Genomic DNA, 27407 nt, shown 5'->3' on the forward strand with positions numbered 1-27407 from the left:
AGCTCCATTTGTACAGTAAGATGACATCTCTCTCGGGGTCACATGACACTCTCCTTACAGTAAAATACCAATATGGCAGAAGCGGTGGGTCTTGCGCGGTAACTAAAGCAACATAACAGGAGCACACTGTCAAATTCAACACTAATCAGTACAAGACCGCAGCGATGAGGGAGAGACAGAAGAAAAAGAAGGGGAGGACATGGGCAGAAGCTGCTAAAACGGTATTTACTCTCGTTCTATTCAACGTTTGTTGTGCTTGTTTTCCCTTCGCTCCCACTAGTACAACTGTGTTTATGAGTTCATGACCCACTGGTGCAGACGAAATGTTGCTTATGCAATGCAAGGCCTTCTTGTCGGCTAGATAAGCACTGAAAGTCCATCAAGATTTGCTTGATAGTCTTGTGGCTTCATTTACAGCAAATAGCTATATCAATGTGTCCATGTAGCTTACAATTGTAGATAGGAAATTGCGAAGAGACATAATTCTTGTTTTGACCGCATACCTACGTATTATTGAGAAAATAACGTCTGTCTTGCGCTGTAAAGTAAACACCAAAGTGTTGCGCTAGCGTAGAGCTAGCCAGTTAGCAAGCTATGTTAGCTCTAATTAATAAAATGTTAGAATTAATAAAATATATTGAAACATGCCCGTTGTCAAGTGTCCAAGTTAGATCTCCAGCTTAGCTCTAATCGCCCTATGTTGGTGGACACAAGCTCTAATGTTGAATAATGACCGATGAAAGACAGCTAGCATGGTAGCCAGCATTGCTAAGCTACAGTAGTTGGCTAGCTAGTAACTTAACTATAGCTAGCTAGCTAACGTTAGTACATCAGTAGTGTTTATAAACAATTTATAAAGGTGTTTTAGCTACCTGGTCACTGTATTGGCCATTCAGTAATAGTAAAATGCTTAGCTATAGCTACATGTATTAGCGAATCATTGCTGTTACATTGTAAGCAAAACACACTGACACACACTATATATACAAAAGTATGTGGACACCCCTGCATTCGGTTATTTCAACCCCACCCGTTGCTGACAGGTGTATAAAATCGCCATGAAATCTCCATAGACAAACATTGGCAGTAGAATGTCCTTACTGAAGAGCTTAGTGACTTTCAAAGTGGTATCATAGGATGCCACCTTTCCAACAAGTCAGTTTGTCAAATTTCTCCCCTGCTAGAGCTGCCCCGGTCAACTGTAAGTGCTGTTATTGTGAAGTGGAAACGTCTAGGATCAACAACGGCTCAGCCGTGAAGTGGTAGGCCACACAAGCTCACAGAACGGGACCGCCGAGTGCTGAAGCACATAGCGCGTAAAAATCATCTGGCCTCGGTTGCAACACTCACGAACAAGTTCCAAACTGCCTCTGGAAGCAATGTCAGAACAAGAACTGTTCATCGGGAGCCTAAGATCTCCATTCGCAATGCCAGGCATCAACTGGAGTGGTGTAAAGCTTGTCGCCATTGGACTCTGGAGCAGTGGAAATGCATTTTCTGGAGTGATGAATCAGGCTTCACCATCTGGGTTTGGTGGATGCCAGTAGAACGCTACCTGCCCCAATGCATAGTGCCAACTGTAAAGTTTGGTGGATGAGGATTAAAGGTCTGGGGCTGTTTTTCATGGATCATGAATTATCATGGATTATTTCCAGTGAAGGGAAATCTTATCGCTGCAGCATACAATGACATTCTAGACGATTCTGGACTTCCAACTTTGTGGCAACCGTTTGGGGAAGGCCCTTTTCAGCTGTGCACAAAGCAAAGTCCATACAGAAATGGTTTGTCCAGATCAGTGGGGAAGACCTTTACTGGCCTGCACAGAGCCCTGACCTCAACCACATCAAACACCTTTGGGATGAATTGGAACGCCGACTGTGAGCCAGGCCTAATCGCTCAACATCAGTGCTCGACCTCACTAATGCTCTTGTGGCTGATTGGAAGCAAGTCCCCTAGCACTGTTCCAACATCTAGTGGAAAGCCTTCCCAGAAAAGTGGAGGCTGTTATAGCAGTGAAGGGGGGACCAACTCCATATTAATGTCCATGATTTTGGAATGAGATGTTCAACGAGCGGGTGTCCACATACTCTTGGTCATGTAGTGTAGCTACTTCTACTAGCTAGTTGTCTGGAAACCCGACGTTGAATTGGATTGAATTCTACATTGGGCAGAAATTTGTGTTTGAACCATTAAAGTTTCCTTTCATGACCTCTACAAGCCAGAATGTTTAATAAAATTATATTTTAAAGTACTTTATTGGTTGTCCTTGCTGTTGGTCCTTTTGCTGGTAGGAATGTGAGACGTGCTTAGTCTTTCTCTTCTTACACAAATACACACACAAAGGAAGTGAATCATGTTTTGATGAGGTCATTTAGCTCTGTCTTATTCCCAGCAAGACATCTATTCTTTTGACACTGGGCAAAGGCATGCAGTACATAGCTACATCATTGGGCGGGAGTTGTCGACAGGCTCAGTCCCAGAGGTTGACTTTTTTGTCTAAATCAACCACACCACTAATGACTTAAAAACTCAGGGGTCGTATCCGAAGGAGTGCTTATCTAGGATCAGGCCCTCCCTCTCTGCCTAATATTATTCATTGTGATCTAAAAGGCTAAACTGATTCTAAATCAGTACTTGTATTCATAGTCAGAGCTATAGCATGACAGCAGCGAAACTATAGAACAGCTCAGTAGAAGCTTGCTCATTTGGGCATGCTGTAGCGTTTTTCATTTGACCTCATACGTCAGATCAATTTCATACTCCTAGGTACAACTATAGAATCGTGGGTTGATGATAATGTGTAGTAACACCGTAAGCAATGTGAATACTAGGACAGGTGGAAGTATGTTGTTGTCTATAGGCTAGATGTTGTTTACATTCCTCAAGTGGTTTTAAGCATGTATTACACTGCAATCCATTGACAGATTTTGTGCTGTATTTTTTCAGGTATTGGAAAAGTACCCGAACACACCCATGAGCCACAAAGAGATCCTACAGGTGATCCAGAGGGAGAGACTGAAAGAGATCAGGTAAATGAACCGGTTCTCATGTTTTCTGTGTGTTCTCAAAGGGAAAGGTACCTTAGACTACTTCTTAGACACCTTCTTTAGCTTCCTTTAGTCCCCATCTCTGTTTGGACTTCAGTTTTGATACACAGGATCGGGGCCCCGTATTCATAAAGTGTATTGAGTATGAGTGCTGATCTAGGATCAGTTTTGTTATTTTAGATCACAATGAGTAAGATTACATGTACAGGGTGGGACCTGATCCTAGATAAGCATTCCTACTCTGAGACGTTTTATGAATAATTTCCTATTGTATGATTGATTGCTCATGTTCTTTCTCTTTTTATGTTCCTTTTCTTGTTGGTAATTATTACATTCACATAATTCTAATTATTTATTTTCTTTTTTTGTTGAATTTTTTTCATTCTTGTCATCCAGAAGGTAAGAGAAAGCTAGTTGTGCCCAAACCCGTCCCTTGACAAACTCACTAAAATGTTGTTTTATTTTTCGTATTGCATGTTATTTGCAACTTGTAACAACAACTTGTAACAACCAAGTTTCAGCATGGCATTACGAACATGTTATTTATTGCATGTTAGGTATTGTTATTTCAGCCAACACAGCCTAATAATTTCATCAGTTGCTGTTATACTCAGAATACAGTACATTGGTGCTTGATTCACACTATAGGGCCAAACTGAGCCAGGCCAAGCCGAGCTGTACTGGGTTGACCTGCTTGGCCTGACTATGGTTCCACCATAGTTGCAGAAACTATGCTGGAAAGGGCAATGTGAAATCAAAAGGTCAGAGCGAGCACAGTACAGTTCAAGTCATCTCTTTATTGTGAATCAGGCATTACTGTCTCCTCCCTCTGGTGGCCAGTCAGCTGTCTGCTTCATTGAGTGTAACTGGCTGTGTTCCCTTTTCCCCTGTTACCTAGTGGTACTTCCCCGCTGGCATGTCTTAATGCTATGCTCCACACCAACTCTCGCAGTGAAGAAGGGATCTTTTACAAAGTACCTGGACGAATGGGGGTCTACACACTGAAGGTCAGTTTGTAATTTCTATGAATCAAACGCATGTAACAAATGAATGCTGACAAGTGAGATTGACATAGAGTTTTCAGATATGCCCTAGATTTTTTACTAATAGTCAGTGCTACATTGTACAAAATGATATGTTAAAATCATTTATGATGACACTGCTTCTATTTGGAAGGACATTTGAAAAGTAGAGCAACATTATGACTCACACAGCGAGCTTATCAGACAATTAGACATTCACATGAATCATTGTTCATTGCTCTGAATGTTAGGAGGCACTCAAAGAAGTCCGTGTTATGGGAGTGTGTACTATCTTATGGTGGTGTGTACTGTATATACACGTATATATACAGTGCCTTGCGAAAGTATTCGGCCCCCTTGAACTTTTTGCCACATTTCAGGCTTCAAACATAAAGATATAAAACTGTATTTTTTTGTGAAGAATCAACAACAAGTGGGACACAATCATGAAGTGGAACGACATTTATTGGATATTTCAAACTTTTTTAACAAATCAAAAACTGAAAAATTGGGCGTGCAAAATTATTCAGCCCCCTTAAGTTAATACTTTGTAGCGCCACCTTTTGCTGCGATTACAGCTGTAAGTCGCTTGGGGTATGTCTCTTATCAGTTTTGCACATCGAGAGACTGACATTTTTTCCCATTCCTCCTTGCAAAACAGCTCGAGCTCAGTGAGGTTGGATGGAGAGCATTTGTGAACAGCAGTTTTCAGTTCTTTCCACATATTCTCGATTGGATTCAGGTCTGGACTTTGACTTGGCCATTCTAACACCTGGATATGTTTATTTTTTAATCATTCCATTGTAGATTTTGCTTTATGTTTTGGATCATTGTCTTGTTGGAAGACAAATCTCCGTCCCAGTCTCAGGTCTTTTGCAGACTCCATCAGGTTTTCTTCCAGAATGGTCCTGTATTTGGCTCCATCCATCTTCCCATCAATTTTAACCATCTTCCCTGTCCCTGCTGAAGAAAAGCAGGCCCAAACCATGATGCTGCCACCACCATGTTTGACAGTGGGGATGGTGTGTTCAGGGTGATGAGCTGTGTTGCTTTTACGCCAAACATAACGTTTTGCATTGTTGCCAAAAAGTTCAATTTTGGTTTCATCTGACCAGAGCACCTTCTTCCACATGTTTGGTGTGTCTCCCAGGTGGCTTGTGGCAAACTTTAAACAACACTTTTTATGGATATCTTTAAGAAATGGCTTTCTTCTTGCCACTCTTCCATAAAGGCCAGATTTGTGCAATATACGACTGATTGTTGTCCTATGGACAGAGTCTCCCACCTCAGCTTTAAATCTCTGCAGTTCATCCAGAGTGATCATGGGCCTCTTGGCTGCATCTCTGATCAGTCTTCTCCTTGTATAAGCTGAAAGTTTAGAGGGACGGCCAGGTCTTGGTAGATTTTCAGTGGTCTGATACTCCTTCCATTTCAATATTATCGCTTGCACAGTGCTCCTTGGCATGTTTAAAGCTTGGGAAATCTTTTTGTATCCAAATCCGGCTTTAAACTTCTTCACAACAGTATCTCGGACCTGCCTGGTGTGTTCCTTGTTCTTCATGATGCTCTCTGCGCTTTTAACGGACCTCTGAGACTATCACAGTGCAGGTGCATTTATACGGAGACTTGATTACACACAGGTGGATTGTATTTATCATCATTAGTCATTTAGGTCAACATTGGATCATTCAGAGATCCTCACTGAACCTCTGGAGAGAGTTTGCTGCACTGAAAGTAAAGGGGCTGAATAATTTTGCACGCCCAATTTTTCAGTTTTTGATTTGTTAAAAAAGTTTGAAATATCCAATAAATGTCGTTCCACTTCATGATTGTGTCCCACTTGTTGTTGATTCTTCACAAAAAAATACAGTTTTATATCTTTATGTTTGAAGCCTGAAATGTGGCAAAAGGTCGCAAAGTTCAAGGGGGCCGAATACTTTCGCAAGGCACTGTATATACAGTGGGGCAAAAAAGTATTTAGTCAGCCACCAATTGTGCAAGTTCTCCCACTTAAAAAGATGAGAGAGGCCTGTAATTGTCATCATAGGTACACTTCAACTATGACAGACAAAATGAGGGGGGAAAATCCAGAAAATCACATTGTAGGATTTTTTATGAATTTATTTGCAAATTATGGTGGAAAATAAGTATTTGGTCAATAACAAAAGTTTATCTCAATACTTTGTTATATACCCTTTGTTGGCAATGACAGAGGTCAAACGTTTTCTGTAAGTCTTCACAAGGTTTTCACATACCGTTGCTGGTATTTTGGCCCATTCCCCCATGCAGATCTCCTCTAGAGCAGTGATGTTTTGGGGCTGTTGCTGAGAAACACAGACTTTCAACTCCCTCCAAAGATTTTCTATGGGGTTGAGATCTGGAGACTGGCTAGGCCACTCCAGGACCTTGAAATGCTTCTTACGAAGCCACTCCTTCGTTGCCCGGGCGGTGTGTTTGGGATCATTGTCATGCTGAAAGACCCAGCCACGTTTCATCTTCAATGCCCTCGCTGATGGAAGGAGGTTTTAACTCAAAATCTCACAATACATGGCCCCATTCATTCTTTCCTTTACACGAATCAGTCGTCCTGGTCCCTTTGCAGAAAAACAGCCCCAAAGCATGATGTTTCCACCCCCATGCTTCACAGTAGGTATGGTGTTCTTTGGATGCAACTCAGCAATCTTTGTCCTCCAAACATGACGAGTTGAGTTTTTACCAAAAAGTTATATTTTGGTTTCATCTGACCATATGACATTCTCCCAATCTTCTTCTGGATCATCCAAATGCTCTCTAGCAAACTTCAGACAGACCTGGACATGTACTGGCTTAAGCAGGGGGACACGTCTGGCACTGCAGGATTTGAGTTCCTGGCGGCGTAGTGTGTTACTGATGGTAGGCTTTGTTACTTTGGTCCCAGCTCTCTGCAGGTCATTCACTAGGTCCCCCCGTGTGGTTCTGGGATTTTTGCTCACCGTTCTTGTGATCATTTTGACCCCACGGGGTGAGATCTTGCGTGGAGCCCCAGATCGAGGGAGATTATCAGTGGTCTTGTATGTCTTCCATTTCCTAATAATTGCTCCCACAGTTGATTTCTTCAAACCAAGCTGCTTACCTATTGCAGATTCAGTCTTCCCAGCCTGGTGCAGGTCTACAATTTTGTTTCTGGTGTCCTTTGACAGCTCTTTGGTCTTGGCCATAGTGGAGTTTGGAATGTGACTGTTTGAGGTTGTGGACAGGTGTCTTTTATACTGATAACAAGTTCAAACAGGTGCCATTAATACAGGTAACAAGTGGAGGACAGAGGAGCCTCTTAAAGAAGAAGTTACAGGTCTGTGAGAGCCAGAAATCTTGCTTGTTTGTAGGTGACCAAATACTTATTTTCCACCATAATTTGCAAAAAAATTCATTAAAAATCCTACAATGTGATTTTCTGGATTTTTTTTTCTCATTTTGTCTGTCATAGTTGAAGTGTACCTATGATGAAAATTACAGGCCTCTCTCATCTTTTTACCTGGGAGAACTTGCACAATTGGTGGCTGACTAAATACTTTTTTGCCCCAGTGTACAGTTGAAGTCGGAAGTTTACATACACTTAGGTTGGAGTCATTAAAGTGGCATATGTACAGTTGAAGTCGCAAGTTTACATATGCCTTAGCCAAATACATTTAAACTGAGTTTTTCACAATTCCTGACATTTAATCCTAGTTAAAATTTCCTGTCTTAAGTCAGTTAAGATCACCACTTTATTTTAAGAATGTGAAATGTCAGAATAATTGTAGAGAGAATTATTTATTTCAGCTTTTATTTCTTTCATCACATTCCCAGTGGGTCAGAAGTTTACATACACTCAATTAGTATTTGGTAGCATTGCCTTTAAAATGTTTAACTTGGGTCAAACGTTTCAGGTAGCCTTCCACAAGCTTCCCACAATAAGTTGGGTGAATTTTGGCCAATTCCTCCTGACAGAGCTGGTGTAAGGTTTGTAGGCCTCCTTGCTCACACACACTTTTTCAATTCTGCCCACAAATTTTCTATAGGATTGAGGTCAGGGCTTTGTTATGGCCACTCCAATACCTTGACTTTGTTGTCCTTTAGCCATTTTGCCACAACTTTGGAAGTATGCTTGGGGTCATTGTCCATTTGGAAGACCCATTTGTGACCAAGCTTTTCTTCCTGACTGATGTCTTGAGATGTTGCTTCAATATAGTATCCACATAATTTTCCTGCCTTATGATGCCATCTATTTTGTGAAGTGCACCTGTCCCTCCTGTAGCAAAGCACCCCCACAACATGATGCTGCCACCCTCGTGCTCCATGGTTGGGATGGTGTTCTTCGGCTTGCAAGCCACCCCCTTTTTCCTCCAAACTTAACGATGGTCATGATGGCCAAACAGTTCTATTTTTGTTTCATCAGACCAGAGGACATTTCTCCAAAAAGTATGATCTTTGTCCCTATATGCAGTTGCAAACCTTAGTCTGGCTTTTTTATGGCGGTTTTGGAGCAGTGGCTTCTTCCTTGCTGAGCGGCCTTTCAGGTTATGTCGATATAGGACTCGTTTTACTGTGGATATAGATACTTTTGTACCTGTTTCCTCCAGCATCTTCACACGGTCCTTTGCTGTTGTTCTGGGATTGATTTGCACTTTTCGCACCAAAGTACGTTCATCTCTAGGAGACAGAACGCATCTCCTTCCCGAGCGGTATGACGGCTGCATGGTCCCATGGTGTTTATACTTGCATACTATTGTTTGTACAGATGAACGTGGTACTTTCAGGCATTTGGAAATTGCTCCCAAGGATGAACCAGACTTGTGGAGGTCTACAAAAAAACAAATTCTGAGGTCTTGGCTGATTTCTTTTGATTTTCCAATGATGTCAAGCAAAGAGGCACTGAGTTTGAAGGTAGGCCTTGTAATACATCCACGGGTACACCTCCAATTGACTCAAGTGATGTCAATTAGCCTATCAGAAGCTTTTCAAGCCATGACATCATTTTCTGGAATTTTCCAAGCAGTTTAAAGGCACAGTCAACTTAGTGCATGTAAACCTCTGACCCACTGGAATTGTGATACAGTGAATTAGAAGTGAAAAAATCTGTCTGTAAAGAATTGTTCAGAGAAATTGCTTGTGGCAAAATGGCAGATGTCCTAACCGACTTGCTAAAACTATAGTTTGTTAACAATAAATTTGTGGAGTGGTTTTACGAGTTTTAATGACTCCAACCTATGTGTATGTAAACTTCTGACTTCAACTGTATATATGTATGTTGTGTGTCTGTGAATAGAAGGACATTGGGGACGTGGTGAAGGAACTGTCTGAGGAGGGGTCGGATGTGAATGAGCTGTCTGAGGGGTCAGAGGAGCTGTCTGAGGAGGGGTCGGAGGTGAAGGAGCTGTCTGAGGAGGGGTCGGAGGAGTGCGGTAGTGATAATCTGTCTGATTCCCAGAGAAGCACAGAGAACAACAACTACAACGCTAACAACCAGGAGGGCAGGAGGGGACGGTGGAGGAGGAGAGGTACGCTACTACGTCACAATATATTTACAACATCACTCTCCTTTTAATGAGGCAATGGGGAGGAGGGAGGAGGAGAGTTAGGATATACAGATAACTGACAAAACAAAGGAAACACCAACATACAGTTGGGCCAACACGAGCTAGAACAGCTTCAATGCACCTTGGCATAGATTATACTGTACAGGTTCCTGGAATTCCATTGGAGGGATAAGACAATATTCTTCCATGAGAAATTCCATAATTAGGTGTTTTGTTGATGGTGGTGGAAAACGCTGTCTCAGGCACAGCTCCAGAATCTGGTGACTGAGATGGAAATATTGCATATTGTTTAAATTGTTTTCATGCTCATCAAACTATTCTGTGACCACTCGTGTCCTGTGGAATGGGGCATGGTCATCCTATGGGGGAATAGCCTGCCCCAGAGAGGAAGAGGCGAAGCGAGAGGTTTTACTCCACCAAAAATCTGTCCATGAAAAGAAGCCCACGAAATGAAGAGTCTTTGTATGGAGACAGATGCAATTTTTTCTTTTAAAAATAATTCAATTTCAACCTTTATTTAATTAACCAGGTAGGCCAGTTGAGAACAAGTTCTCAATTACATCTGCGACCTGGCCAAGATAAAGCAAAGCAGTGCAAACAAAAAACAACAGATTACACATAGGATAAACAAAAGTACTGTCAATAACACAATAGAAACATTTACATACAGTGTGTGTAAATGGAGTAATGAGGTAAGGCAATAAATAGGCCGTAGTAGCGAAGTAATTACAATTTAGCAAATTAACACTGAAGTAATAGATGTGCAGATGATGATGTGCAAGTAGAAATACTGGTGTGCAAAAGGGCAAAAAAGTAAATAAAAACAATATGTGCCACGACTTCTGCCGAAGTCGGTCCCTCTCCCTTGTTCGGGTGGTGTTCGGCGGTCGACGTCACCGACCTTCTAGCCATCATTGATCCATTTTTCATTTTCCATTGGTTTTGTCTTGTCTTCCTACACATCTGGTTCCAATCCCATTCATTACATGTTGTGTATTTAACCCTCTGTTTCCCCTCATGTCCTTGTCAGAGATTGTTTGTTGTATGTAGGTGTGTTATTTGTTCTGGTGTGTGACGGGTTTTGCACCCTATTATGTTATTTTTGTATACTTTGGTTTTCTGAGGTTTTTAAAAATGTTTATTAAACAGCTCCATTTTTGCCAAGTTCATTCTCCTGCGCCTGACTTCCCTGCCACCAGCACGCACCGCATTACAATATGGGGATGAGGTAGGTAGTTGGGTGTGCTATTTACAGATGGGCTATGTACAGCTGCAATGATTGGTAAGCTGCTCAGATAGCTGATGCTTAAAGTTAGTGAGGGAGATATGTCTCCAACTTCAGTGATTTTTGCAATTCGTTCCAGTCATTGGCAGCAGAGAACTGGAAGGAAAGGCGGCCAAAGTGGGTGTTGTTATGGTGACCAGTGAGCAGAGATTAGGCAGAGCTTTACCTAGCAAAGACTTATAGATGACCTGGAGCCAGTGGGTCTGGCGACGAGAGCATACAGGTCGCAGTGGTGGGTGTTATTTGGGGCTTTGGTGACAAAACGGATGGTACTGTGATAGACTGCATCCAGTTTGCTGAGTAGTGTTGGAGGCTATTTTGTAGATGACATCGCGGAAGTCGAGGATCGGTAGGATAGTCAGTTTTACGAGGGTATGTTTGGCAGTGTGAGTGAAGAAGGCTTTGTTGCAAAATAGGACGCTGATTCTAGATTTAATTTTGGATTGGAGATGCTTAATATGAGTCTGGAAGGAGAGTTTACAGTCCAGCCAGACACCTAGATATTTGTAGTTGTCCACATATTCTAAGTCAGAACCGTCCAGAGTAGTGATGCTAGTCGGTGGGCGGGTGCAGGCAGCGATCAGTTGAAGAGCATGCATTTAGTTTTACTAACGTTTAAGAGCAGTTGGAGGCCTCGGAAGGAGTGTTGTATGGCGTTGAAGCTCGTTTGGAGGTTTGTTAACACAGTGTCCAAAGAAGGGCCAGATGTATACAGAATGGTGTTGTCTGCGTAGAGGTGGATCAAGGAATCACCCGCAGCAAGAGAGACATCATTGATATATACAGAAAAAAAGAGTCGGCCTGAGAATTGAACCCTCTGGATCCTCCATAGAGACTGCCAGAGGTCCGGACAACAGGCCCTCCAATTTGACACACTGAACTCTATCTGAGAAGTAGTTGGTGAACCAGGCAAGACAGTCATTTGAGAAACCAAGGCTGTTGAGTCTGCCGATAAGATTACAGTGATTGACAGAGTCGAAAGTCTTGGCTAGGTCGATGAAGACGGCTGCACAGTACTGTCTTTTATCGATGGTGGTTATGATATCGTTTAGTACCTTGAGCGTGGCTGAGGTGCACCCGTGACCAGCTCGGAAACCGGATTGTACAGCGGAGAAGGTACGGTGAGGTTCAAAATGGTCGGTGATCTGTTTATTTACTTGGCTTTCGAAGACTTTAGAAAGGCAGGGTAGGATGTTACAGTTTGGGTCTAGAGTGTCTCCCCCTTTGGAGAGGGGGATGACCTCGGCAGCTTTCCAGTCTTTAGGAATCTTAGACGATACGAAAGAGAGGTTGAACAGACTAGTAATAGGGGTTGCAACAATGGCGGCGGATAATTTTAGAAAGAGAGGGTCCAGATTGTCTAGCCCAGCTGATTTGTACAGGTCCAGGTTTTGCAGCTCTTTCAGAACATCTGCTATCTGGATTTGAGTGAAGGAGAAGCTGGGGATGCTTGGGCAAGTAGCTGTGCGGGGTGTGGAGCTGTTGGCTGGGGTTGGGGTTGCCAGGAGGAAAGCATGGCCAGCTGTAGAGAAATGCTTTTTGAAATTCTCGATTATCGTGGATTTATTGGTGGTGACAGTTTTTCCTAGCCTCGGTGCAGTGGGCAGCTGGGAGGAGGTGCTCTTATTCTCCATGGACTTTACAGTGTCCCAGAACTTTTTGAAGTTAGCTACAGGATGCAAATTTCTTTTTGAAAAAGCTAGCCTTTGCTTTCCTAACTGACTGTGTGTATTGGTTCCATACTTCCCTGAAAAGTTGCATATCGCAGGGACTATTTGATACTAGTGCAGTACGCCATAGGATGTTTTTGTCTGGTCGAGGGCAGTCAGGTCTGGAGTGAACCAAGGGCTATATCTGTTCTTAGATCTACATTTTTTGAAAGGGGCATGCTTATTTAAGATGGGGGGGAAATTACTTTTAAAGAACAACCAGGCATCCTCAACTGTTATAGCTATAATGGCACAGATACAAAGATTATTCCTCTGTCTATCTCTATGGCCTGGTGTGTACACATGGATCTGCCCTCTCATTGGCTAGAGTGGTCCCACCTGATCTCGCCTCTTTCATCTTTGAGGACATGTATTTACATTATTAGAGCGGTCACTCTAATATCTTGTCAATATAATAGACAAACTTGGCCTGCCCAGCATTTTTATACATAACCCTAAGCATGATTGGATGTTAATAGCTTAATTAACTCAGGAACCACACCTGTGTGGAAAGCATCTTCTTTCAATATACTTTGTATCTGTCGTTTTCTCAAGTGTTTCCATTATTTTGGCAGTTGCCTGTATGTCAGCTTCACCTTTTTCCATGATGACTAGGCTATATAATTGCACTACTTGAAATTGACTGAAATGGGTGCTGATGCTCATTTGAGTGCAAACCGTTACTCTGTTTGGGTGCCAGGCCCACCCAAACATGAAGTTATTGTGGTGTTTCTATTTTCACTATTGAGTTTGCAGCTTTACATCTGGTGATAAATACTGTACATACATCAGACTGTTTCCCATCTTAGTAACACTTTAGAAGGAGTTTTAAGTTTCGGCCATTTCTGTCATTATTTCTTTCCTGTTATAACAGGAAATAGTTTTTTTTTAAATAATGTTTGAGCCACACTTCCTCATGTACACATATGAATGAGTTAAGGAAGTAATAGCTTATCTTCTGAACACAAGGACATCTTGTTTTCTGTTTTTGTTTTCTATTGTTATTGTTTTTAATACCGTTGCAAAAAAAAAATCAATCAGAGCAAATGCTATCAAAAGAACCACAGAGACACAAGTCAAAGGGTTACAGCTACGGTGAGTGAGAAATGAACATGCAAGCCTTGTAAAAAACAAACAGGAAATAGCTGTTGTTATAAGTAATATTGCTACTAGTAGGTGGGTTTTTGGTGGTTGAAAAGACAATTCTTCATTTAAAAAGGCAAACTGTTGTGTATGTTTTCATCAATCTTTTGATGAATTAATTAACTAGATGCAACATATTTGATAGTGTATGATCTCAAAAAAACATCTACTTTGGTGTATCCATCTTAAAGATGAACTGAAACACTAAAATAACATCAATTTCATGTTGATGTTATCAGCTTTTTGGATGTGAACATTTCTAAGCCTAATAATGTGTTGTTGACTGTCTATCTAAGTTGTGCTATGTTGTGTTTCCTTCCCAGGGCCTTCCAAGCTGCCGCCTGATCCGTTGTCTCCTCAGCCACGCTGTTCATCTCCCTCTGTCCCCAGCAGCAAGCTCATCTCTCCTTCACAGAAACACTGCAAGAAGGCCCTCAAACAGGTACAGTAGGCTACTGTGCTGATGCTCCATCGTCTTCGGTCTCAATTTCACTGGTTAATAGATATGTAAAAGAGATGTTTTCTCAACAAGACTAACCTAATAAAGGTTAAACAAGGTACTGCTGCTGACCTGTTGCCTCCTGAGTGCCTATCAGTGTCTCAGTGATGCTCCCTGTGCTAATATAGCTCTAATTTCTGAAATGTGGCTAATAAAAAAACAGTTTTGTCAAATAAATGCAGACATGACGTTCACTGTGCTTGTTAAATTTAACCGCTTCTTTGTTACAAAAACATATTGTGTAAGTTATTTGAAAAACACAATGGGGTGTGGGTGAGAGGGGAAAATAAACACCTTTTGCTGAGTTGTATTAATTTCCTCACAAACCTTCCCATTGGTCTTCCTTAGCTTGCATCTGAAATGGCAACCTATTCCCTATATAGTGCACAACTTTTTACCAGAGCCCTGCTGGCCCTGGTTAAAAGTAGCGCACTATGTTGGGTGCCATTTTGGTCGCACCATTAGCCTTTTGTGCTCTGCATAATTAGATTTCAGTTGATTGCAGATCGTAATGAGTTCCATCTGCAATGCTGTGGAATTTTCAGCTGTGTGTGTAAGAACAGTTTTATGGGTTTATTAGGCAAAAATAAACCCTAATCAGATGAAAATTTGGCTCCAAGGTTAGGCACACAGAGTAGACATTGGGTTTATTTTCCATCTGTAACTGTTATATACTGGGACGGCAGGTATACTAGTCGTTAGAGCGCTGGTTGCAAGATCAAATCCCTGAGCTGACAAGGTAAAAATCTGTCGATCTGCCCCTGAATGAGGCAGTTAACCCACTGTTCCTAGGCCGTCATTGAAAATAAGAATTTGTTAACCTTTTCGGGCTAGGGGGCAGTATTTTCACGTCCGGATGAAAACCATGCCCAAAGTAAACTGCCTGCTACTCAGGCCCAGATCTGGATAGAAAACACTCTGAAGTTTCTAAAACTGTTTGAATGATGTCTGTGAGTATAACAGAACTTATTTGGCAAGCAAAAACCCGAGGACAAACCATCCAGGAATTTTTTTTTTTAGGTCACTCTCTTTTCAATGGGGTTTCATTGGGAATCTAGAATTCTAGGGCAGTTCTAAGGCAGTTGCTTGCAATTCCTATCGCTTCCACTGGATGTCAACAGTCTTTAGAAATTGGTTGATGTTTTTCCTTTGTGTAATGAAGAAGTAGGCCTGTTCAGGACGAGGGTCGAGTGAAGTGTACTGTTTGATAGAGGCGCGTGACCTGAAAAGCACGCTCCACTTTGTTTTCCTCCGGTATTGAACGCAGTTTATCCCGTCTTTGTTTGAAATGCTTGGACAAAGATTACAGGTAATTCATGATATATTTTGTAGTCATGTGGTGCGAGTTGGAACCTGTGTTTTTCTGGATCAAACTCGCCAAATAAATGGACATTTTGGATATATAATGACGGAAATAATCGAACAAAAGAACCATTTGTGATATTTATGGGACATATTGGAGTGCCAACAGAAGAAGCTCGTCAAAGGTAAGGCATGAATTATATCTTTATTTCTGAGTTTCGTGTCATGCCTGGCGGGTTGAATTATGATTGTCTGTCTTTGTTTGATGGGGTGCTATCCTCAGATAATAGCATGGTTTGCTTTCGCCGTAAAGCCTTTTTGAAATCTGACACAGCGACTGGATTAACAAGAAGTTTATCTTTAATCCTATGTATAACACCTGTATCTTTCATCAATGTTTATGATGATTATTTCTGTAATTTGATTTGGCTCTCTGCAATTTCACCAGATGTTATTTGAGACAATGCATTACTGAACATAACATGCCAATTTAAACTGAGGTTTTTGGACATAGAGGGACTTTATTGAACAAAACAAAAATGTATTGTGTAACATGGAGTCCTGGGAGTGCCACCAGATGAAGATCATCAAAGGTTAGTGATTAATTTAATCGCCGTTTCTGACTTTTGTGAGGCCTCTCCTTGGCTGGAAAATATCTGTATGGTTTTTGTGGCTAGGCGCTGTCCTAACATAATCACATGGTGTGCTTTTGTCGTAAAGCCTTTTTGAAATCTGACATGATGGCTAGATTAACAAGAAGTTAAGCTTTAATTTGGTGTATTGCACTTGTGACTGTATGAAAGTTAAATATTTCAATTTTTATTTTTTTTATTTCGTGCTCTGCCATTTCACCGGATGTTGTCGAAACGTTCTGTTTGCGGAACCCCTAGCCGTAAAAGTTTTTAACTGAATTGCCTAGTTAAATAAAGGTTAAATTAAGAAAAAATCATAATAATAAATACTGTAAAAATAGAAAGAATGAAGAATAGTGAATGATTTGGTCTCGTGAAAATGTAGGCTAATGCAACTTATTTCATTGTGTAATTTTTTAAAATCATTTACCTGATAGACAGTACGACTAATTTGCGATGGTGATGATTCTAAACTCATCAAAAGAAGAAACGTCCCTCTTTCAGGACCCTGTCTTTCAAAGATAATTCATAAAAATCCAAATAACTTCACAGATCTTCATTGTAAAGGGTTTAAACACTGTTTCCCATGCTTTTTCGATGAACCATAAACAATTAATGAACATGCACCTGTGGAACGGTCATTTTGACACTAACAGCTTACATACGGTAGGCAATTAAGGTCACAGTTATGAAAACGTAGGACACTAAAGAGGCCTTTCTACTGACTCTGAAAAACACCAAAAGAAAGATGCCCAGGGTCCCTGCTCATCTCCATGAAGGTGCCTTAGGCATGCTGCAAGGAGGCATGAGGACTGCTGATGTGGCCAGGGAAATAAATTGCAATGTCCGTACTGTGAGACGCCTAAGACAGTGCTACAGGGAGACAGGACGGACAGCTGATCGTTCTCGCAGTGGCAGACCACGTGTTACAACACCTGCACAGGATCGGTACATCCGAACATCACACCTGCGGGACAGGTACAGGATGGCAACAACAATTGCCCGAGTTACACCAGGAACGCACAATCCCTCCATCAGTGCTCAGGCTGAGAGAGGCTGGGCTGAGGGCTTGTAGGCCTGTTGTAAAGGCAGGTCCTCACCAGACATCACCGGCAACTACGTCGCTTATGGGCACAAACCCACCGTCGCTGGACCAGAGAGGACTGGTAAAAAGTGCTCTTTACTGACGAATCGCGGCTTTGTCTCACCAGGTGTGATGGTCGGATTCGTGTTTATCGTCGAAGGAATGAGCGTTACACCGAGGCCTGTACTCTGGAGCAGGATCGATTTAGAGGTGGATGGTCTGTGGCGTCATGGTCTGGGGTGGTGTGTCACAGCATCATCGGACTGAGCTTGTTGTCATTGCAGGCAATCTCAACGCTGTGCGTTACAGGGAAGACATCCTTCTCCCTCATGTGGTACCCTTCCTGCAGGCTCATCCTGACATGACCCTCCAGCATGACAATGCCACCAGACATACTGCTCGTTGTTAAGTTTGCTGAAAATAAACGCAGTTGACAGTGAGAGGACGTTTATTTTTTTGTTGAGTTTAGAATACATCACATGATATACACTACACATTTGGTTCAAAATGTTAATTATAAACTGGGTGGTTCGAGCCCTGAATGCTGATTGGCTGACAACCGTGGTATATCAGACCGTATACCACGAGTATGACAAAACATTTATTTGTACTGCTCTAATTATGTTAGTAACCCGTTTATAATAGTAATAAGGCACCTTGGGGGTTTGTGGTATATGGTCAATATACCACAGCTAAGGACTGTATCCGCGTTGCGTCTTGCCTAAGAACAGTCCTTAGCTGTGGTATATTGGCCATATACCACACCCACTTGGGCCTTAATGCTTAATTATGCCACGTAGAGTCTAAGACAGGAGCTGACATTCATCTTGGCATTGGTAAATAATGTATAATTTTCCTTCTTCCTCTTCTCTGTCCCCCAGGCCCTGAAGCAGCAGCAGCAGAGGAACCAGCGGAGACAAGGGGGCATGCCCACAACCTCCAGCCCTAGACTACTGCTTAAGACGGACACCATTGCCACTAAGTCCGGTAGGTGACAGACTTCCACATATCCAGTACACTACGTTGTTGATATACATCCTTAGTAGAAGCCTACAGGAAACACAAACAATCACTGTCGATGGTGATCAGTGGTCATCTCAAGTCTAACACTAGTCTCTACCCTTATACAAAGCAGTGTGGTTATGGCTTTCTTATCCAAGTTCTAAAAAGGGGGGGAAACATATTAAATGCAGTGTATCCACTTGTGTGGCTAAATTGTGTTTAAATCGAATCGTGTTCCTCTCTCTCTGTCTGACCAAGCAGACTCCTGTCCTGCTGCTGGTACCAGGAAGATGTCCCAGAGGTCCAGTCGACTCAGTGCACGTCAGTAGTAGACTCATCCAGCTCGTCTTTGTCATTTACATATAGCAGGCCAGTATACATGCCAGTCTGTTGGACTGGTCCCAGATCTATTTGTGCTGTCTTGCCAACTCCAATGGTTAATGACATGTCAAACATAGCAACAACCATAGGAGTTGTCTACAGCACAAACAGATCTGGGACCAGGCTCAGTATAGTACCAAGTCTCTGTATCCTCTCTTGGTGTTTTGTATGACTCTTACTCTTCTCTTTACTCTTCTCTTGTGTTGTTGTCTCCAGGGCAACTGAAGCGTACCAAGTGTGCAGAGATAGACGTTGAGACACCAGACTCTATCCTGGTTAACACCAATCTGCGTGCCCTGATCAACAAACACACCTTCTCTGTTCTGCCCACAGAGTGCCAAGAGAGGCTACTGACGCTACTGCCTGAGGTCGACCAACAGGTGGGGCCATACTAGATATCATCAGGTCTCTAGCGACAGAGAGGTTTAAAATCAATAGACTCAACATGCGATTCATTCCTGTAATCGTCTACCTGTATAATTCCTGTTTTCATTTTTCGGATTCCGTTGCAAAATGTTTAGTCTGTTGCGAAACATTTTGCAATGGAAACCGTTTACTCCAAATGGAAAATGTTTTGCAAAGAAAACTAAAGTTTATGGTGGACACTTTCAGGTAGGTTACACCCCGTTTTGTTCCGTTTGCTCTGTTTGGTTCCTGGGGTAAACGGTAAATGATTTCTGTTGCAAATTGTTTTGCAACAGACAAAACATTTTGTAACAGGATCCGACTAATGAATACACCCCAGGTATTTGCAGGACATAATCGCATGGTGAGTCTCTCTTTATGTACTGATGATGGTGATTATAGTGATGATATTATAGTGATAATGATGATAGTGATGATGATGATGATTGTAGTGATAATGATGTTGATGATGATTAGTGATAATGATGATGATGAGTAGTGATGATGATGATTATAGTGATAATGATGTTGATTAGTGATAATGATGATTGTGATGATGATTAGTGATAATGATGATTATAATAGTGATGATGCGTCTCTGTCTGTATCTCTAGGCCTGTATGGATGGTCTGTTGAAGGTAACCAGTTCTGCCTTAAACAATGAGTTTTTCACATCAGCAGCTCAGTCCTGGAAGGAACGACTGGCGGAAGGTCAGTGCTTCTAACCTGATCCGAGATCTGTTGGTGATCTCTTGCTTGATGGTCTTTGGCTTGATAATGACCATTGGCAAGAGCGCACAAACAGATCTTGGACCAGATGATTGTGTTTCTGCTTCAAAATAGAAGATGGATAAAATGTGTTAATACTCAACTTTTAATTAAAATGGCTATTTTTCATATTTCTAGTAACTTTTTTTTAAATGTCTCGGTAAACCTTTTTATATTTTCCAAACCACCCAGGTGAGTTCACTCCTGAGTTGCAGCTGAGAATGCGTCAGGAGATTGAGAAGGGAAAGAAGGTGGAGCATTGGAAGGAGAGCTTCTTTGAGAACTACTATGGTGAAAAGTAAGTCATTTTTTTCAGGGCTGGAATCTTTCAAATATAAAGCAATTATTGTTATATCAAGCTTTATTTCTCAGAGACCAAACTTGCTACTTGTAATTCATATACTTTAAACATTCTTGAGTTATCCTTTCTTTATGCAGTTGGCTGATCTCTCGCTCTCTATGTCTCCCTCCCTCCCTCTCTTTCTATCCAGCTCTGGACTCAGCTTAGAGGAATCCAAAGAGCTGCTTGAGTCTGGTCTCAGTTTGGAGCTCTCAGCCACCAAAGCCCAGTCGTCTCCTCCATCACAGCCACGTCCTGCTGGCCAAGTACTGCAAGACGCCAAGATCCCATCGAACAGCTGCCAGACTCGCTCTTCAGAGAGGAGGCTCCGATCATCATCACTGCCCATAAACCCGACATGTAAACCCATAGAACCTACCAAGTCAAGGCCAGAGCCTGTTCAAGAGGAAACAGTAGCAGTCCCACCCGTTGTACTACCGGTGCTGCCAGTAAAGACCGTTCAGAAGACACTGGAGGTTGAGTACCCCAGACACAGGACTCGTAGTAGAGGTTTATCCCTACCTATAGTGGCAGTGGAGGCAGCTCTTGTGCGGAGACATGATGTGGTGGATTCAACCTCAACGGTTACTCCACTTGGAGAGAAGCAGAAGGAGGAAGATGAGGAGCAGGATTTGAAAGAAGCCCAGCCAGACACCCCCCAGTACCCTGAGATCCCCCGTCCCCTGAGATCCCCCCGTCCCCTGAGATCCCCCGTCCCCTGAGATCCCCCCCGTCCCCTGAGTTCCACCCATCCCCTGAGATCCCCCGCACCCTGAGATCCCCCATCCCCTGAGATCCCCCGTCCCCTGAGATCCCCCATCCCCTGAGATCCCACCATCCCCTGAGATCCCACCGTCCCCTGAGATCCCCCCGTACCCTGAGATCCCACCATCCCCTGCCCAGGAGAGTCATCCAGAGGTCTGCCCCCAGATTAAGCTCAGTTCATCACTGCCCATCGACCTTCCAGAGCCTCTGGGCGTGGACAAGCATAGTGGGGAGAGGAGGGAAGATGTTGACGTTACACCAGAGAGAGGAGCCTCAGCCCCTGTGTCAGTCACCTCTGTATCCGCCCCTGTATCCACCCATGGAACCACACCTGTACCCACCACCCCATCCCCGGAGCCGTTGAAAAGGAAGTCCTCGTCCAGTGAACAGGAAGTAGAGCTGACTCCAGAGAAGAGGGCCCGCATCACTCCACCAGCAGTATCTGTGGTAACCTCTCCAGCAGCCACAGTAACAACAGCACAGAGAGTGCCTCCGCTTCAGGTAACAATTTAATATTGTATATTGGAATGTATTTGTGGTGAATAAAAGAGTCAGGTAAATTTAGACCAAATGTGTCTACTAACACCAGGAAGGCCCACACATTTTTTTTTAAATGTCTTGTTCACTTTGTTTTTCAGATTACTGTGTCGCAAATCCTATCAGTCCCAGTCCTTGTGTCTCCAACCCAGGTGTCCCCTAGGACGCCTCTCCCTGTCTCCCTCAGTCCCAGTCCTAGCCCTGGTCCTAGCCCTGGTCCTAGCCCTGGACGCATTGGTGCTCGCACTCTGGCTGACATCAAGGCTAAAGCCCAGCTAGCCCGGACCCAACGTGCAGCAGCAGCTGCAGCGAGCTCCTTCTCTAAAGGTGCAGTACCAGGCCCAGGACCAGGAGGAGGCAGTGGAGAGCAAGGAAACCATAGAGCTTCAGCCCAGACCCTCCACTCCAGACCCTCCTCCTCCACCCAAAGCTCCACCCAATCTCAGTCAACCACCAAGCTGCCAGCAAGCAGCACCATTGGTCAATCTACCTGTCAATCAACCGATGCAGTCACCACACCAGCCTACTCCAGTTCTGTCCAATCAGGCTCCTCTGTGCCCTTTGACCTTAGCCTGTCTCAAAGATGCTCCAACACCAGCAGAGCGTCTCTCACTGATGACCGACAGAGAGGCTACTCTGCTGGTAACATGAGCCCAGGTTTTCTGATGAGGCCTCAACATGGGAACACTCAACTTATATCACACCCATCAGGTCCCCAGTCAACCTCTAGCCTCACTTCATCTGTGTGTGATGTGAAGAGCCAGTATGTATCTGGAGGCTCCATGGCAGCCAATGCTAGCCACTTCATCCCAGCCAACAACCCCCTCGTCACGTCTCTCCTCCAGGGGAAAGAGGTCCCTCTGGAACAGATCCTCCCCAAGCCGCTGGACAAGGCAGAGGTCCAGCTGACCCAGGCCAAACCCTCCCATGATGACAAATGGAAGATAAAGTCCCACAGCACAGCCGGGACAGCCAGTGGTGAAAGCCAGAGTCAGTACCTACACTCTGGTGGTGTGGAGGACAACAGTAGATCCAAACAGCAAGGATCTATAGGCCGCTCCCCCTCCGCCATACCTGGAACAAGAGCAGGTAAGTTGGCAGAGCTCCAGCACCATCAAAGGGAAACACCTAACAAAGACATCCAGGAGCAGATCCTCAGGGCTCTGATGCAGAGGGCCACCCAGCAGCACCAGAACCAGCCGTATGGGGTCTCAGGCGAGGCTCAGCGTGCCCAGTTTGGAACCTGCAATCTAGGGCACCAGGAGGAGTGTGGGGACCATCCCCGGTTCTCCGCTGGGTTCCCTGGAAGGAAGAGGATGTCCAGGCCTGCCATGTCAGGGCACTATCTCCTCAATGTTTCCACGTACGGGCGAGGCTCAGAGAGCAGTAAACGCTCCCACCCATTGGCTACCGCCAACACCTCACTGACCCCTCTGGCCAATCTGAAGAGAGAACACACAGAGGGAGAGGTGCTGGCTAACGATGGGGAGGAGTCCGTGGAGAATAAGCCTCATTCTCATTCTAACTCAGCCGGAGGAGTCAAGATGGAACAGCAGGGCTTCTCAATCACAAAAATGGGTGAAGCTCTGGGCTTTCAGCGCTGTTCCAGGATAAAGTCTGAGTCTCCATCAGTGGAGGGCTGTCTACCGGAACGGAATGACAATAGTTTAGCCAGTACAGAGAGAGACCGTGGCACTTCTGCAAGAGCCAAAGAAACCAACCTTTTCACCCAATCACAGCACAGGAGGCACCTGGAACTTTGCAATAGTAAACAGGGTGGTCATTCTGAGCCATATCGGGTATCTGTATCTCCCCACATGGGGACCGTGGACCCCAGTCACACCAGTACTTACCAGCATCCGTCTGCCTTTCAAACCCAGAGACCTCCAATCAATAATCAGGAATCCATGGTGGGGTCCTGCTACAGTGGCACCATCAGCATGTCTGTACCTCACACTCTGAGTCTGAACCACAGTGCTGCTGTTTCAGGTAGCGCTTCCAGCACCTCCCTCTCTGTGTCAGGTAGTGGTGGGGACAGCGGCAGTGGCACCGGCAGTGTCATGTCTTTCTCAGTGACCGTCACTACCATACCTGCCGGTCACCCTTTGGACCACATAAACCAGGGGGAGGGGTCTCCAGAGGAGGGGTGTATGGAGGGATCTGGTATAGAGGACGTTCAGTCGAAATGCTACTGCCGACTCAAAGCTATGATCATGTGTAAAGGGTGTGGGGCCTTCTGCCATGACGATTGCATTGGCCCTTCGAAACTCTGTGTCTCATGTCTAGTGGTACGATAAAACGAATGTTAGAAATGTAGCAATGATTTGTTTCAAATCTTTATTGTTGCACCAAGGAACAAGTCAGCATCAAGTAATCTACCATTGTCAAGAAGTAGTTACCAGCAGGGTTGGGGTCAATTCGATTTCAGTTCAGGAAGTAAACTGATTTGATTTCCGATTCTAATTTTCTCACAGAAAAAAGGGGGAATTGCAAAGTCAGTTTATTTCTTGGAATTGATTCAATTGAAGTGGAATTGACCCGAACCATGGTTACCAGGGTAAAATGCACAGTGGCCATACTAAACCCAACCCATGGTTTTCAGTGGGGAGGCAAAGCATTTACGCTAGACGATCATAGTCTTGTTTAATCTGTTCCATCTGAGAAAGACTGGTTTGTTTTGGGCAATTCACAGTAGTAGTTTTGTTTTGAACAGTTCAAATCAAATCTGCACCTTTCAGACTTGAGACATGTTGAATCTTGGCAATACTTTGCACTTGGACATGTTATTGTTCTATATTTTTGTAAAGATAGTTTAGATTTTTAAAAGGAAAGAAAAAAATGAATGTTGCTATTTTTGTAGAACGTAATAACACTGTTGTTATGTTAAAGACTGCCACTCCTTCTTGTGGAGTTTATGTTATGATGTTTTAAAAGGTGAAGAAGGGAGTTCAATGGGGTTTGCGTGTAGGTGAGGGAGTACAAATATACTGATTTATATCGATTTTAAAGGTTGCAATCAATCATTTACATATTTACAGTACTAGAAACAGTCTTACAGATATATAACAAGAGAATAGATATTTGAAATTATTATTTTGATTATAAAAAATATGTCACAATTATTGCACTTAGCTTTTCTAAGTACTAACACTTACTGGGCAAAGTACTTGAATGACAGCTCTACTGTATGTATACTGTACACTATACATGTAGTGTACACTGTACATGTAGTGCACACTATACAAGTAGTGTACAGCCTTCGTACTCTTAACATGGTGTTGAAAAGTTAAAGCACTTTCACTAGTGCCCTTCGAGGAGCAAGCTGAGTAGCCTGGTTCCAGATCTGTTTGTATTGTTTTATGACAGTGGCAATAGGAGTTGTCAATACAGTACTAACAGATCTGCTACTAACTAAGATCTTTCCCATTTCAGTCTAAGGTCATTGGTGAAGTTTTACCGACACCGTGAACCTTCATTGAACCTCGACTGAAAGATATTCTGTCTCATTATGTTTCATACGTGGATGCTTGTTTGTGGATAGCAACGTAACCATTAGCCCTGATGTACAGTTAAAACACTCAGAGAAAGAAGGGAGTCAAATGTATTATTCTTTTGCTTTTTAAATATTGTCTTTAAGCTATATTTAGAAATGATTTCTCTATCTAAGCTTTATGTACGTTGCTTAAGCATATCCAACATTATATCCAATGTTATATGTTTTTATTGCAAAACAGTTTATATCTCTAAAAGAAACTACGCAAAAATGTGTATTTAAACGCTAAATGCTGTACTATCAAGAAACCATTCAAAGTATAGGTGATAGAGAGGTACAGTTTACTACATATAAAGCAAAGGCACATAATATTGGTATGCATGGTGATTGCAATTATAAAATCTAAATGTATCAATCATATTTTTGAATGATCTGACTAAAACTAAAGATAGTTGCTGAGTACCGGTATATTTTATAGTAAATCATTTCCATGGTAACATGCCAAAGTCACCTCATGAAAACTAAAAGATCAGATCTCGTTTTTTAAAATGTCTGACTAGTTAAAGAAATTAATATATTTTAAGTCATATATTTTAATATAAAAAATCTATTTACAAATCTTTTTTTTTTTTAAGAACAGGGTATTTTTTTTTCAACGTTTTTGTTTGAGTGGGACAGACCAATTACTTTTGTAACAAAAAAAATCCCCAGGTTTTCTGATTCTGTATGTCCTTTTCCACTGAAGTCCTGCTTGGAATAATTTATCCCTCTGAACTGAATGCTCTTGTAATGACTTTGGTTAATAAGGATCTTTGTTTTATGTCTTACACATATTTTCTGCATTAACTATGTGCTTTATTTAGGGAAAAATTAATGCCTGTAAATTAACAATACAATTTCATGGCACCGTTTGTAAGTGGTCGGTGGATTGGATCCAGGCCCTGTGTGTGCGTGTGTGTCACATGATTCTCAAAAGGTTCGAAGTCTACGTCCCAAATAGCACCCTATTCCTTTATAATGTTGGGAATAGGGCGCCAATTGGGAAGCAACCAAATGGTTCATAAATGGAGGGTTCATATTTTGTAAGGATATAAAAGAGACCTTATATTTATGATTTCCCCTCTATCGTTGCAAACTTTTAATGAAGTTTAGTATTGAGTAAAAATGGTTTTAAAAACAACAAAAGTTCTGTTGACTGACTTGTGATGGTGACTGGATTGCAAAGAGAAAGTTGTTTTTACCTACAGTACATTTTGTAAACAGGCAGCTAACGTCTTTATTGATGAATAATTGGTTTAGTAGCCTACTCAACTTTGTCCTTTTTCTCAAACCTTGATTTACTTTTTTTTAAAGCAATTGATAGCCTAAATTCAGAGGGATATATTGATTAGATTAATTTTGAAACCTAAGGACAAAGAATAAAGGTTGAGGATAGATTTGGAGGAAAAGTGTTTTCTAAGTGTCATCGGGCAATCAATAATGGTTTGAAAATATCTGTCTGTTTGTCTTGTGAAGGGTGCAGTCCCCTCAGTCTGTGTCATTTTAGCTGTTTTTAGATTTTAAACTCTCCATTTCAAAATGCAGGTGAATGTAATATAGTAATCAGCACTTGTCAACAAAGAATAAATAACAATGAGAAAACATTTTGTGTGTGACATTTGTATGTCAATCAAATTCAATCAAACATATTTTATAAAGCCCTTTTTACATCAACAGTTGTTACAAAGTGCTTGACAGAGACCCGGTCTAGACCCCGAAGAGAAAGCAGTGCAGAAGCACAGTGGCCAGGAAGAACTCCCTAGGTGGAAGGGACCTAGGAGGAAACCAAGAGAGGAACCAGACTCATGGGTGGAGCATACTCTTCTGGCTGTATCTGTAATGTGACTCTACTCTAATACTAGTACAACTTACACGATAGGCATACTATCAGTACCACATCACATTATGACAGTAGGCTTTTACACTTGCCTCATCTTTTTCACACTCCACTAAGAAGAGATACAATCCCCAGTTCAGATGCATGTTGTTTCCATATTACACATGATAAAAATATGCTACAGAGAAAGTATATTGTTGATTGGAATGTTGTAGCATACCTGCTGACTATCCCATATATCATACAATTATTCGGGTGTTCGGTTGTTCATGATGCTGAGGAGAGAGCGCGGCGCTCGTACATTTTTATGAGACGCCACCACCGAAGATTTTTATAACTAACACAAGATAGACCAGAGCCTGTCGTTTCCAATGAATCATAGTGGGCAGAGCCAAGCACGAGCTAGTGAGATTCTATTTGTGCGTTCTAGACTGTTCATACTGTGTGAAGTGCACGTGTGCAGTAACTAAATTCGCCCTAAACAGCGGCATTTTTAGAGACTTTGGCAAAGGGTAGAGTCTCCTACTGCCAACCACCGGGCTTCCTCTCATCACCATATTTG

General features: G+C 42.6%; 1 protein-coding gene across 1 annotated transcript; it reads left to right on the forward strand.

Annotated features, from left to right (window-relative positions):
• The first annotated feature begins 65 nt into the window (after window positions 1–65).
• Window positions 66–26612, forward strand: LOC115138841 (putative Polycomb group protein ASXL2). The gene is made up of 13 exons (XM_065025837.1): window positions 66–221; window positions 2947–3029; window positions 3946–4054; window positions 9354–9585; window positions 14085–14203; window positions 18160–18265; window positions 18542–18601; window positions 18878–19041; window positions 19681–19777; window positions 20027–20132; window positions 20326–20853; window positions 21065–21440; window positions 21578–26612. The coding sequence occupies exons 1-13, from the start codon at window positions 165–167 to the stop codon at window positions 23771–23773; spliced, it is 4233 nt and encodes a 1410-aa protein (XP_064881909.1). The 5' UTR covers window positions 66–164; the 3' UTR covers window positions 23774–26612.
• The last annotated feature ends 795 nt before the right edge of the window (window positions 26613–27407 follow it).

Source organism: Oncorhynchus nerka, linkage group LG12 (genome assembly GCF_034236695.1).
Source record: "Oncorhynchus nerka isolate Pitt River linkage group LG12, Oner_Uvic_2.0, whole genome shotgun sequence".
NCBI lineage: Eukaryota > Metazoa > Chordata > Actinopteri > Salmoniformes > Salmonidae > Oncorhynchus > Oncorhynchus nerka.

Excerpts from the sequence above, each read along its gene's own strand:
- LOC115138841 (XM_065025837.1), top strand. The coding sequence starts at position 165 with ATGAGGGAGAGACAGAAGAAAAAGAAGGGGAGGACATGGGCAGAAGCT. Across the intron at positions 18,266-18,541 it reads CACCATTGCCACTAAGTCCG|ACTCCTGTCCTGCTGCTGGT; the intron begins GTAGGTGACAGA and ends CTGACCAAGCAG. Across the intron at positions 18,602-18,877 it reads GTCCAGTCGACTCAGTGCAC|GGCAACTGAAGCGTACCAAG; the intron begins GTCAGTAGTAGA and ends TGTTGTCTCCAG.